The sequence below is a fragment of the Macrosteles quadrilineatus genome, unplaced genomic scaffold (assembly GCF_028750875.1).
Source record: "Macrosteles quadrilineatus isolate MER2022 unplaced genomic scaffold, UCM_ALF_1.0 Scaffold_4__1_contigs__length_99947679, whole genome shotgun sequence".
In the NCBI taxonomy this organism is placed as follows: Eukaryota; Metazoa; Arthropoda; class Insecta; order Hemiptera; family Cicadellidae; genus Macrosteles; species Macrosteles quadrilineatus.
In genome coordinates this window covers 93,621,192-93,636,372 of record NW_026542597.1, presented here as the reverse complement: position 1 = coordinate 93,636,372, position 15,181 = coordinate 93,621,192, and the positions used below count along the sequence as shown (strand labels likewise).

Here is a 15,181-nt window from a genome sequence, read left to right as displayed (position 1 = left end):
GTGATTTTGAAAATTAGCAAACATCTCAGTTGATCTCAGCTTATTACGTGTACGTTATAATAGCTTTAATGTAAAATTAGATTAACGAAACTACAACTCACAAGGAAATGCCAACTCTTTCCAATAGTAGACAGCATTATTCGTTTTTCACATCATAAGAAATTCTATATGTTAATACAGTTAAGAAATCCATGGAAGCGACTCGTGACACGATTAGATGCAGGGTGTGCCATAAATATAATGGAATCACCTGCACTAGAATGTATTCTAAAATTAACCTAACTGTACTTAAAACATAATGGATATAACGCTTTGTACAACCACTACACGAGCAATGCAAATCATGCGAAAGAGTTATATTGTATGTAGCTATTATCTTTATAGACTTTGTATGAATTGCCAATAAGCCAGTTGAAGGTGAGGCAATTAGTGTTCAATAAGGCTAATGGATAAAGTCAAACACAAAGCAATGCATAGCTAATGTATTAAAAACATGAATGCCATTTTATAATTAATCTTGGAAAGTGATTGTTGATATTTTAGTTTTAATTCAAATTTTTATATCACTAACAAATTTATTATAACATAAACGTCTGTATTGAATCTAAAATTTTATATTTATCCCTTATGAAAGTTTTTTTTAAGCATACCCGAACACTCCTATATAGCATTGAAAACTCTTTGAGAAATATATTACAGTATAGGCCTAAACAATTTAGAAAATAAATATTTATAAACACCAGTAAGCCTTATCGAAAATGTATGTTCGTTATCACGGCTTAGGTTGCAAGAGTATCGAGTTGCCGGCGTTTTTTTGGAGTATTAGCATTTTTTTTTCTTTGCAACAAAAAAATAAAATTTCATTTTTACATAATGTATTTTTGAACTCAATTCCATTTTCAATGGCCAGAGTTATTAGGACCAACAAAATTCATTAATTTGCAAATTTCCACCTGGAAAATACAAGAACTTAAATGAATTAAAAGAATACATAAACCTATTGTAACCCCCGTACAATTTGTAGTGTTTTTTTTTCGAAACGTTGACAGTTCTTTTATTTAAAGCTATTTTAGATGCAATTTAGGTTATCTTACTATTGTTATGCTAAATATTTATTGGCGTTCACTTGATTAATATAATTATCATGAGTTCAAAAGGAATGTATCGTACATTATCAATTAGTTTGAGCAACGTGAAACATTTTACGTTTTACTTAAATTAAAAAAAGCATAATTTTAACTGTTGATTACTGTTAATTGATATAAGCAAACATTTCAACGATATTGGAAACTGAACCAGAATATTACATAATTTTCACCAACAACTAATTTATAACAAATAATATATTATTTTATAAATCTAATACTGTTATAAGATAATTATAATAAATGTATACATACCTGGAAGAGTCGTCATCCGTCGGCGCTATGGCCATGTGTAGTGTTCACCCGTCCATGGCACAACACATACTGAGTGCTGAGTGTTGAGACACTGCGCTCGTACGCGCACACCCGCGCACCCGCGCAACATACACACAGACACTGATAACGTGGACCTGCCTCAATATCTACCGGACTACGCGGTCACGGGTAATGATGATCAGAAGAGGTATACTGTAAAGTATACTGTAGCTGACCATCTTCTAACCATGGTCTAAAGAAGCAATTTACGAAGACAACTAACCACTTTTTTCAAACACAATCACAAAAACAATCAGGAGAAACCCACTACATGACACCTATCCCGCCCAACAAAGGTGTGGGAACGTAGATCAATCATTGTCAGAGGTAAGTATAATCTATAGCAATAGGGGCTAACTGGTTATGTAGTGTAGGTAAATAGAATCGTGAACTATTTATGACCTACGTTGCGAGCTTTCCGATGACAGTTTAAAATAAAAATACTAAATATTGATTCTAAAGGCTAATAACACATATCAAAATGGCAAAAAGTTTTCTAAACTAGAATAGTATCCTTATTTTTATGCGTTCATCCTTAACATACAAAAAATAACTTAATAAATTTCAATCCAGGTAAAATTGAATAAAGCTTTAGTCAAACGAAGTTTGTAATGATTTTGATCAATACCGTTTTCTACAAAACAGTTCAAGATCGTCAGTTATGCCGTAGTAATAATAGAGATCGATGGTTATGCCTGACAATCATCCCCCACCACTGTTCAAGTCCCGCTAATCGTCAATAGATTTTTTCAATATGAGAATGCCGCAACCCGCAACCCTCAAGGACTAGTCTGAAGTAATGTGTAAAACAGTTCCAGGCTAGAACTAGCATCCTAGGATGTGAAGGTGGGACATGAAAACATTTCCAATCAAACGATGTAATATTTATATTTAGTGGTTGAACTAAGTAAAAATGACGAAGCAATATTTTTTTTAAACTAGAGAAAAGTGAGTTAAGCTAAGCTGGAGGGAGGACGCCAAGTCGTAGTCGTTACTCAGTATGAAGTGTTGGACACAATGGTCTCTGTATTTGACAACACTGCTCACTTACTGTCTCCTGCACTAGGGCATCTTAGACCATCCCTTCAACCCTTATAATGTGATACTTGACCTAACCCATTGGTATGACACTGTCAGAAGAACCTATCTATTTCATGTTGTAGGTGTTTTGTTATTTCAAAATACACACCCATGATCCTGAAATTTCCATAGGATGATATAATGTTTACCCATTACGCGTGCTCATAATTATTTGAGTTTCATAAAAGCCAAGTAGCTACCAAAGTTAATTTTTTGAAAGTTCACTTACCGTTTGGATTGTCAGGCGCTCATGTACGCTCATGGGAATGGTGTTTGGTGCTTACCTGAAAAAAAATGAATCTATTAAAAGAGAAAATCAACTACACAAAGAGGTTTTTGGGATAAAGCTATACGAATCACCACGATGTATTGTACTTCTATAAGAGCTTAGTATGCAAAGACATGGTATTAGCCTTCAATAAATTATGTTTTCCATAATCATCTTCGATCACCTTAACGCAACCTTTATACCTTCTTATACAGTTTTAAAGGTTTAAATTCTTAATTTAATTTAATTCATGTATTTAATTAAAAACGCCAATTTAATTGTGTTTATTAAAACTATTGGGTGGGTTTAATTTAAGGGAAACGCTTGAATTTGAATATCGTTCTATATGTCAGTGTTAACTTGGTTAGCGATCTTTGGAACCATCACACAGTTAGCAGCAGGTAGTAATAATTCAGAAGTTCGCCAAAACAGCTTATCAAGACTCATTGTCACAGTTAATCAAGTAATAGGAACATTAGCTAATTTAGAGTTAAAATAAATTATTAAGTCTTATTTTTGTAAGGGATTTTATAATAACCCTAAAACATCTAACGCGTATCAAATAGTTTCCAGTTCAATCGTTCTTTCCTAGAATTTATGAATTTCTAAAACAATATGGATTAACAAAGTTTGTTAACCTGGTAAACTGAAATCTTTAACATGTTAACATTTAACATTTAAATAACGCTTAAATGTTTTCATCAATTTGCATACTGCGCCATACAAACGCACCACGTACCCTTGTATAGTAAAATTATATCAAATTCCATACTTTGCAATAAAATTAAACTACTCTGTAATCCTTATTTGACCTAATTGTATATATCCTTAAATCAAATCAAAACAAATCCCGTATGTTCACCTGTAACTTTGCGCATTGCTTGCTGGACGAACGGAAGCCAAAATCCAACAAGTTTGAGATTCGCTGATGCGGTAAAACAAAATTGTTGTTTGTACAAGTTCTGGCGTCAGATTTCTGCACTTCCTGAGATAAAAGAACGACGGCGAATCTTACATCCTATTCTCGGATTAGGTTATAAGCTTCCGCAATTGACCCGGTATCCGGTTCAGTGTTTACTTCATACCTTCTTCTCTTGCTATCACAGCACTATGACAAGACGTATTTTTAAAGGAATCAATTCAATGTATTCAAATATTATCATCCGAAGTTATTTATTTATTCGTTGATGTGCATCTAATTACACGCTTTTACACGACCTTAGTATTTCACGAAGTAATCTAATATAATTTTACCTCAATAATCCAATAATTTAGGTAGCAAATTGCTTTGCTGACATAATTTGGCATTAGGTATTACATTTAGGCATTTAGGTTGTTTAAACGTTATGTGTCACAGCGTCTAAAATTATACGAACGGAATCGCAAACACACATGCGTTTTATAAGGGGAAAAAATGTTTTTAGTTGATAACTGGAAAACTAAATTAGATACGGCTAAATTTTAGGTTTTGAAGGTTGCTTAGAATTGTAATACCTTTACAAGAAACATATTTGAAGTGCTTTAGTGTTGACTAAGTAACTACTTTTAAAAGTGAATTTATTTTGTTTTTGTTTTATCTTGTGATAACACCATAATATTGCAAACCAAAATAAAGCTTAGCTTATGATGATTGTGGAATTTCAATCAAACATCATTTTCTATAAAAATACAGGGTATTAAAAATAGTAGCAAATTTTCCACCTGAAGAGCAACCCTTTTGAAATTACTAAATATATTTACTTCTTGATAATCAGAGATTTCTTGATAGTGCCAGACTCTAGAGAACCCGCATATTTTGTAAGTTGGAAAATTTATAAACACATTTATTTCGCTAAAGTTTAAAAATAAACTCACTGTAATAGAGCAATTCAATTTAGTATGTAGATAATTCACACCAAAATTATCTACATCGAGTCATATGATTGTAAGAAAAAATATTTGTAAACGAAAACAACTGAGATAAAATATTAATTAATAGTTATACCTTATTATCATTGGGCTAAGAATGTCAATCATTGATACTTGTATTAAATTTACCATTTACAAATTGCATTCAATATTTCATGGCAGTGTTCAACAGTTATAAGAAGGCTACCAAGACACTGCAGAATGTGACTAGTGACGTTGACCTAGACAATTTCTCACCTGACAATTAGTGACAATAATTGGCAGCAACATCAGTCAGGAGCCAATCAGAGGCAATGGCGCCTGCTGCAGCCAATCATCTGGAGCTAACTTGTCTAATATAGGAACAAATAATGATTGGAAGCTCTGTGCCGTGTGCATGTTTAATTTTTACTGTTAGTTTATGTTTCTACGCCATTGCATTTTGAAACGATTTCCAAGGGAAGGGTCCAAAATTAGGACTTTTTAAATGTTTGTTATTTTAAGAACTGCATTTTGCTAGATATAAATTTTAATCGAAAACCAAAGACTAAGTGCGTTTGGATCCAGAAATAGGTTCACTTGGAATCAATATAGCGGTCTTCATTGAGTTCATGCGCTATAACCAATGATTTTTACTAAAAATTTGTATAGGTTTTGTGTAAAGGAAATAGGTAGAAACATATCGGCCGACATCATAAAATTTATATATATAAAGATTCAACCAAACTTTGGTTAAGAAATGCTTGCTTGCTCAACTTTGATATTTCTTCAAAAGATGACTAACTATTTGTAATATTCGAAACTCTCATATGCGCTGGATTTTAAGGATGTATAATCTCTAAACAATGAACCTCTATTCACCCACCATATCGTAGTTAAACATTACAAATAAGAACATAAGACCACACAAAAACAGCTCAACCTGAACATGGCTCAACACTGTTAGTTTTGAATTTATGTTCAGCCATAAACAACGCAATAGTTTGTCTGAGTATAAAATGTCACCACAGTAAACGGTTTACTGCCATTCCTGTGGTCACTTGAAACACAATTACTAACAGCTGTGCAGACAGTTAACAGCTACATTATCGGGTGCATTAGAGGTTCGAAATAGAAAATCTTTGGCTTTATTTCAACTGCGATTGTTATTTATGTGTGAGGAACCTATCAAAGTACACTTTTTTGGCATGAATTCACTTATTTTCTTTATAAATTTGAGTACATTTATAATTTTAGATGCATTCTCATATCCAATTCAATATGAGTCAGCAATCCTTACGCTTATAGTTTGGGGCAAATTTTCCAGATATTTTTCATTTTTAGAATAAATGAATGAATGGAATAATACGTGTATTTTGCACAATCTTTCCTATACCAATGTTACTTATGTAGGCTTATATACTTGAATCATAAATAACATTATGTTGGAACAATGATCTGTAACAGGTTGACCTGTTAATTATACTTAAGTCACAATAAAAGAATCTAATTATCTACCATGACATGCAATTGTACGCCGGCGTCATGGAGTCGCAGAATTATTGGTCCAAAACCAACTTCATCATCTAATGAGTACTTTACGTTCTTAGGTGAATTTGAGGCAGTAAAACGTGTGGTGAAAAACAATCTAGCAGGTAAATGTTACTATTTAAATGCATCACAGTAAACAAATGTGGGGAACATCCTAAAAAGTTATGACAGAAGATACATTTGTTTTAGTTTCATTGCTTTACACATTTATAAACAAAGACTTAACTAATTATAGCTTAACTAAAAAAGAATTATTTTAATGAATAATAACCATGAACCATGGCACTTTCCTCACTTCTTATTTGCAATTTAAATTGCTAAGACAGATGTAAGCTTTTTACCAAGAATTAAGACACCAAAGGGTTCGTTCTAGTAAAAGATAAACTAAATTCACTCTTTACTACATGTTCATAAAACTATACAACGAGTAAAGAGTAGTAAAAGATAGTCGCAAATATAACGTCTCCTCATAAATGTAATAATTGTATGTGTGTTTTTTTTTCAAGAATGTTCGTTAATGTTGAATGAAAGAAAACTTAAATGTATTAATGTTTACCATAGTTATCATTGCCGTAACAAATTTTTACGTCCCTCCAAATAGGTGCCATAGGCTACATACAATTTCAATGCCAATATTATAAGAAATTCCGTAATGAAGGTTTCCAATACCGGTGAAGCGATCAAATCTGACACCAACTCAGCTATTTGCTTCATCTACTGCAATTCATGTAGGATTCCACCTCCACGCAGTTATTCTGTTGTTATTGGTTAAGCTTAGTCAAATTTATTACAATATTAAACACACTTCACGATACTATCGTCGAATACATTTTACAATAGGTTTACAATGCCTCACAGATTCCCATGTCAGTTCATGTAGTTAGCAGGCCTTGTAGGTAGAGGCAGGTGACAGCGCGGGAACGGAGTGATAATAATCTCAATCTCGCAGTAATTGTTACGTTTTTTGCCGCCAATACCTCGAGAAAACTACGGACTTATTTGAAGGAACTGCATTTTTACCCCATCGGTATGTGGTGCGAGAGTTCTTCATTAATCATAGGGAATGTCGAGATAGTTTCTTTAACTGTTGATCCAATCTCAATTGAAATACTTTTAAAAGTAGGTGTATCACACAGTTTTTACAGTTCAGGAACCTGTGTATGCGTACTTTCTAAACGAAACAGTATTAATTATTTTGAGTTTTGTATTATTAATTTTATGTAGGTGAGTTGTTTAAGTGTTCTCCCAACGATTGGATTGTCTTCGATCCTCATGAGACTCGATAGCTTTGTTACGGTTCTTGAAACCATCTATCCTTAATTAGTGGTATTTTAAGAGGGTTGGGTAACAAAACAAATTCGCACGCTCATCTTGCATTCATATTTATGTGTTAATACATCTTGTTAGCATCCACATTCGGTAATAAAGAAAAATCTCCCTTTTTAGCGGAAGTCGAATCTTTTGTTTGATTAATCACTCAAAATAACCACATAGCTTGAAACGTACAAAGGACAAATGTACAAGCATATAATGCATCAATTTAAAAATATTTCCAAATGTTCGATTACATTACAAGTGCATTCAAAATGTGAGTTTATTTCAATCATGCTACATGGCACGCTGTAGTGCATTAATTTTCCAATTCCATATCCGCGACGTCTACAGTGGGTCTCCCTACACGGTGACACAACAGCTGTATAAGGCACCGTCACTGTCACAGTCAGCTGATCTACCGAGTGGACGCTGGCAATTACTGTGTGCTCAGAAAGACTGGTTTCAACTATTCATCTTCTGGACCGTGTAAAAGTGGATAAGAAAGGTGGAAATACTGCAGAAACATAAGACAAAACGATGCTCTAGGTTACGGTCATTGCGATTATGAGGCATGTGTCTAGCCACTCTTTCATTTAGTTTTGCAGCTTGTAAATAATTAACAAGTAAATTTTTACATTTTGGCTTGATTTAATCCAAAAGGAAATACAAAGAAGAATTATTAAATGTGATAAAATTAATATTCGTTTCTGTATAAAGTATAAATCTTTAATTTAATTTTGAAATCCGAAACATAAAACTATACTGGTAATCATTATGTATATTACGTTTTCTAAAACCGCACTCATTCTAGAGGAGCTTAGAGAGGTACAATTACGTATAATCACAGACGGGGACTTTTGTCTGTCGTTTGATAAATTAAACAGACACAGATTGGCTCTTTTTTGACCAATCAAACCCTTGTTACAGTTATTTCATCACAAGTGATTGTTTTCTTTTTACTCCTGACCAGTATTAGCTAACTAACAAGCCAAATAGTAACTTAGAAAATTATACAAACTATACCTCAGTTATTTTCCAGTTTGCTTACTAAAGGAGCTCTAGAGGAAAAGAAAATGACCATCAGGAAAAAAAATATTAAATGAAACCAATAGTTAACAGTAAAGTTTTTAAATATCCATAAATATATTTTTACAGCCAGTTATCTATCGTTACCAAAGATCAAGAACTTAAGGAACCGCCAGATTCAATTCCTACCTCGACCAGTAACAGTTCTTTGTCCGAGTGTGTAGCCGCTATAATCACATGTATAAATTAGCTGTAGTGGATGTAGAGCACTTGTGTACACTACCAATAAATAAGCCTCCTAGATAGGAAGGTACAGTGGTGTGTGTCGGCTATACTGTCTGGTATCTACCTAGCAATCTGCAGTGGCGTGGTAGAGTGGTCTAGTGGTCGCTAAAGTGGTCTAAGTACGTCCTTGTTGAGGGAAATTCCATTGGTAGAAAAAAGTATTTTATTCGTCCTGTGGGGTATACATGTAGTTTCAAACATTATCAAATTTAAAAATTTACGACTTCTAAACCTAACGTGAAAACCGGTTAAAAATTATATTTTAAATTAGAATCGAGAACAAGTTCTGTGAACCAGTTATATTCTAAGTCTGTATAACTGCTGTGTATTGTCGAATCTTCTGCCGAAGACCATGCCTAAACAAATTGGGAAAAATTACATCATTTGCTGCTGCAATTCATTGCTAAAAATTAAACTCAAAAGACAGACATAGTTGAATTAATCATTAACGATTCTCATAGTTAATTTACATATTTAGCCTACTGGTAATTTGGAGTCTATAATAATTTAAGTTTAAGCTTGTACTATTTTTCTTGTTTACTCCGTGGTAACTTTTAGAGATGAAAGAGAGAGTGTTATTAAAACACTTTATAGGTAAAAGTTTCAAAAAATGTATGTTTTGTTTGATTGATAGAACTTGAGAGTCTATTAGCTATTTCAAGTAATCTCACTTGGGTGATGAAAATATGAACAATAATTTGGAGTATCCTTGCTGTATACAGAGATAATCTTCAATAATACAGTCCTGTAATGGCAAATCAGTTATTTATTAATTTTCTTGTAAAACAGGTTGTGAATTAACGACTATGAGGAACAAAAATAATCGTAGTTTTTCATTCAATAAAAATACACATTTTAAGCTTTACGCGAGTTAAGTTACTATAAGTAACCATTCGAAACCTTTAGTGTGTAAATTATAACGTCCCAAAAGATTAAAACAAAAACCATCAAGCTTAAGATAGTTGTAGCTTGTGTAATTATCTAAGTACCTCTGGTTGTAGAGAACCACAAATAATCCCCGAAAGCCCGCAAAAGTGCAGTTGGCGCAGTGTATGCAGTTAAGAGTGTAGTCTATGAGAGGATAAACTACCGTCTCTCTGCGGACAGTATTGGCTAGCGTAGGACAAACAGTGTTCTGACAACAAAACAGGATTAGGGAAACAAGGAAGAAAACTATGTCACGTGATCTAAACCGTCTTATAAATAATCAGTTTTTTTTTAAATTAAACATTACATATTTTCACATGAGCGATTGTTTGAATGGAATAGTTCCTTTTAGATTGATTGTATGGATGTTATACAATTTTATTGATTCACTGAAATGTCTGTTAAGATGTTCATAGAGCTGATAGAATCACTGGTTCCTTTAGTCTTGGATCAAACCTATATACATAATAGTCCAGACAACAAGTCAGCACTAATACTCACTAATACAGGGTGAACAGTTCAACGGCGCCTCATTCTTACCTCGAAAACTATAAAACTTAGAGAAATAGTGTAATAAAAAATGAAACAATTTCCTTTAGACGTTAAAAATATAAAAGATTCCCCTCTAAAATACCCCCGCCGCAGCAAACCTGCCGTCTAAGCGAATTTCCATTTGGCTGAATTGATTTTCAATTGGTCTATTTAAATAACATTAGGTTTAACGAGTACCTAGGTTTGCTGCTACAAGGAAACTAATAAATAGTGTGTTTTAAGTAAAATAATTATTGCTTAGTATAAAATAAATATATTTGCCAAGTTTGATCAAAAGATATCCATAAACAAGCAAACTACAACATTTTACAATATTCTCCATAAGAATAACATGGGAATTTTAAATTTAAATTTTTTTTTTGTTTTCTCCGTAACCAATAACCGTACAAAAACACTTTGATATACTGAATTGTTTGTTTTTTTAAGCTCTTTAAGAAGGTTTAGAGAAAAATTGGAAAATTTTGTGTTTTGAGGGTCAAAAGTGAGAAAAACCAATTTTTACCCCATAAAACCCCCCATAAAATCCTGTTCCCATGGTCCGATCATGCTGGATCGCGAACTCATTCAAGTTTATCCCGCCTTACACCTTCAAACCAATTTTCATCAAAATCGGACAAAGATTACTCAAGTTATCGCGTTCACGGACGTATATATATATATATGTCTATATATATATATATATATATATATATATATATATATATATATATATATATGAAAATTTGAACGAATATTGTTTTTGGCCTTTAGGGACACCAAAATGAAAAAGTAAATCGGTCCCGGTCTTACCATGAGACCTACGGTAATAGCTACTTCCCTATAGGGAAATTCGCTAAAAAGACCACTATTTTCAAAAATGGTGGTTAACTTTTGAATCTCTAATAGAATACCTCTTATAGAAGTCTATTATGATTGTCTCTGTTAGGAAGAAATGTCAAAGCAGTAGATGTTTTCTATTGTAGATAGAAAGTAAAGAGATTACTTTTACCAGACACCCAATCCGGAGAATAAATTACTCTAAAATAGAACGACTCTGAGCAATTGTGTGTTTCTAAATGAGCGAACGTTAACAGAAGTCTTACATTAAGTGCATTTGGCTGCAGCGGTTGCACTAAGTGTTGTATATGAGGGGATAAACTGTCTCAGTTTAGCTGTCGTGGATGTATTGCAGGATTAGACCGGTCAACCACTTAGCAATGTGTAAAGTTGAACTTCTATTCAAATATAAATTTGACTCAAGTGTGACTCGTTACCCGTATTATTGGCCAAATGACGTGGTGAGACAATTATACGCATTCATTTAAGATTTGTGTTAAGATTCATTACAAATGGCTGTTGCGGTCTGTTTGTCTAGTATTTTAAAGTACTCTACTTTTACCTTAGACTGAAATGGCAACCATACGAAGCTAGGTATTTAAGCCAAGTATAAATTGAGATGAGTAGCGTGACAGTCAATAGGAGTAGGCCCCACCCGGAATACCTTCAGGAAAGGAGAATCCATCGAAAAGAATAGGGTTGACTAGCTTCAAATTGCAAATGAAAATTTGTCAGATTAAAAAAAATACATGCAAAGTATAAACAAACAGTTTAATGCAAGCCTGTACGTCGTACACATTAGACAGAATACTCATTTTTTCATGACATGCAAAATTAGCTGTATAAGAAAAACTATTAGCTGAGAATTAGGATTAAATAACCATTAGGATAACACGTAATCTTTTGTTTGTACTTGTTTAAACACATTTTAGTATACATCAACAGGGAATATGTTTATTTAAAACGTTAAATTACTGCATTATTAAGAAGATAAGTTAATAAAAATACTCAAATAATAAACCAATGTGAATTTTAGATAATTACATAATGGGGGATGGGGGTTATATTATAGTTTTTCAGATATGCTGGCATATAACAATTGAAACTTGCACTGAGTGATTTGTTTAGTTTATTGGCATAACATGACGTATCGTATGTGATCTACGGAACTACATATTCATGGCGTTCGTGATCAATGGTCTGAATATTGATGATTTTCAGCTACAAAAAACCGATAACCTTGTTTAAGATTTAAAGTCGGTTTATGCTATACATGTGATGCAAATTTCTTTAGGAATACAGAAGGTAGGTGATAATAATAATTATTAACAGAAGTGTTAGTATAGGCCTAGCTATAATTATGCGTTGGCCTATATTTATAATAAAATAAAATTGACCTATCTAGAATGATAAGTATAATAATAATCTAGTATAATAAAAGATAAAAAAGAATTTCTTGAGAAATTATAGAATATTATAGGAAATAGCCTATCTGTCTACAGATTACACCACTTTTCATCACGCTTACAGATCGAAACATCTAGGATGAATTAAACTTTGTAGCTATGCTATTGTGAGCTATTGAATCAGTAATGGAGAATTGTCCATAATAGTTCAGAAGACAACAAACATCTTTATCATTCCAACATCGATTGTAAATAAAGAACTGTAAATATGAAAAATAAAACCTACTGATATTTCTGAAACACGTTTAACAGTCATGATTACTGATTTTTAATTTGTACTGGCAGAGAGAATTCAATACTACACAATACATCGGACATTTAAAACAGGGGTTTCAGTAATTTTGCTGAGGTAAGCCTACTCTTTCTTATTTTTTCTAGTCTTGATCAACCTGAGAAAAGTAAACTATTCATTATATTGTAAAAAAACATTTGAATATCATTCTCTGAACTAAATGCTATATTCATGGGTTTAATGTTCGTGACACATTGCCTGAAACCCTACTTATTGAAAACAAATTCTATAGTTTTTGTAAAAGGGAAATAAACAATCGGGTTTCAATGTTTGGAGCCCACCGCGTGTGGAATGTTGGGATAGAGTCATCTTATAATCAGCTTAGCTGCAACCAGTTGAAAGTTTCACCAATGACATTAAACCTGCAACCGGACGCCGTTAATCCGATTGCCTTAAGTCTGCCTTTTCCAATCGCGATATCTTGCCCGATGTGAACAGTAAACAAAAATGTTGCCCGAAATGTCACCTTGATAAAATTTTACAAGAAAATACCTTTTTAGCTGTAGCTTGCAGAATCCTCTACAGGTCTGTTTACGGGTGTACTCAAATCTGTACTGTAAGTTTATGAGGTAAACTTACAGTTTATAAACTGTATAGCCTTTATAAGCCTATATAAAAGTCTGTAAACTGTTTATAAACTTACACACTGTGTACTTAAAAGTAAACCAAGTTGATATTTACCTATATATTTAATTATTTCTGTAGGCGGTTAGCTGAGTGGTTATAGTGCTCGCATAGTAATTAAAATTTTCCCGGGTCGATCCTAAATAAAGTCTGTAGCTTTTCGATGGTTCAAAATCGGATCCAGCTGCCCCTGATCATAAATTGCCATAAATGATTGAAGCTATTGGAACAGCTGACTTTAGTCAGTATCAAAGCCACACAGATAATACTACTCCATTATACACTCATATTTCACTCATATTTAGGTTAAAATACGCTACTAGGTGGCATCCCTATCTTGATTAATGATAATGATAGTAATTGGTGTATGTCAATTAATATCTTTTCCTACAGTCGTCCGACAAAGTGGGCTTCCTTGCACAGATTATAGTACAGAGAGCCTTACTTTGGCGCACAGTTTTTACTTTGGCGCACACCAGTATTCCAACCAAACAACACAAAACAGCGTGATTTTATTATGCATGTAATCCGTGTAGGCTTGAAAATAAGCTAGCAACGCTTAAATATATTACGACTAAGATCAGCTGGTGCAGCGTTTCCCATTTCGTTCAATGTTTGGATTTAACGTAACCTAAAGATGCATTGTACAGTGTTTGAAAGACTATAATTATTTACATGATTTATAGTAACTAGGAATACTATTATGTGTAACACGAGTGCAAACTGCCTTTGCTAAACTAAAGAAATTTCCACTCGAGCCGTAGGCAAGTTTAAACATTTCTCTCTTTGTGGAACAAAGTGCCACTTCACCCACTAGTTACAAAAATAAATATTTTTTAAGATAATCTGGTCCGGTTGTTTTATGTGTTTACGTAATAGAAAGATGGATAAACAAGACGCATAATTTTTACGATAAAACAGATTGACTATATAATTAGGCCTACTTGAATTCAATTCTGGATAGCCAATAAGTTTTTAAGCCCGGTTACATGCAATCTTACACGTGCTAGGAAACTTTATATACATACAGTACTTGTACTTTACATTGTATCTTCAAAGTGGCAAAGTCAAATTCATTCTCTTTTGATGTGAATCCCTCGAAAACATGTGTTATCAATACGTTAGTTTTAAAGATTGTGTGACCAGTTTGACATTTACTCACAAGTATTTCTATGCTTCCTACAGTCACCAGTAACCAGTTGTCGCGGTTAAGGACTCGCTCTACACAACTGATATATTTACTCTGCACTGCACGTTGACCAGTATTAATTGCTTCTACTTATAAGTGGTTAAGTGCAGCCGTTCAGTTATTCTGGACGATATGTTGCACTGAGCGTTTCTAGAAAGAACATTCTGACGTTTCGTTACATCATAGTATGTATAGTAAATGTGTTTTTTTATAGTTGTTCGTGAGTACATATTTAAAAACTTTTAACGGTTAATGATTTAATGTTGCATTTAATATTGGGTACCTAAAGCTTTGATAGGGAAGAAGTTACAAAGACGGTCAAAATCGATCAAGCAAACACGTTCTAGTTTATTGATGGCAGTGAAATGTAATAAAAAATCTGCTTTTTAATGTTATTTTTTTTATTTTTTTTTATTTTTAAGTTAACCATACATTTTTAAAATATTATTAGATGTACAGTATGTG

The 15,181-nt window shown here is 33.0% G+C and overlaps 1 protein-coding gene across 5 annotated transcripts in view; it reads right to left on the bottom strand.

Moving 5' to 3' along the window:
- LOC128993433 (monocarboxylate transporter 2-like) overlaps positions 1-15,181 on the bottom strand; it is a 534,836-nt gene that overhangs the window by 229,980 nt on the left and 289,675 nt on the right. For 2 of the 5 annotated variants that reach the window (XM_054417321.1, XM_054417322.1), the window contains exon 1: positions 1,401-1,454. The exons of the other annotated variants lie outside the window; for them this stretch is intronic. In XM_054417321.1, the coding sequence (XP_054273296.1) occupies positions 1,401-1,435 (35 nt within the window). In that variant the 5' untranslated portion in view covers positions 1,436-1,454. Of the gene's footprint in view, positions 1-1,400; positions 1,455-15,181 lie in introns of those variants that run through there. 5 annotated transcript variants of the gene reach the window in all.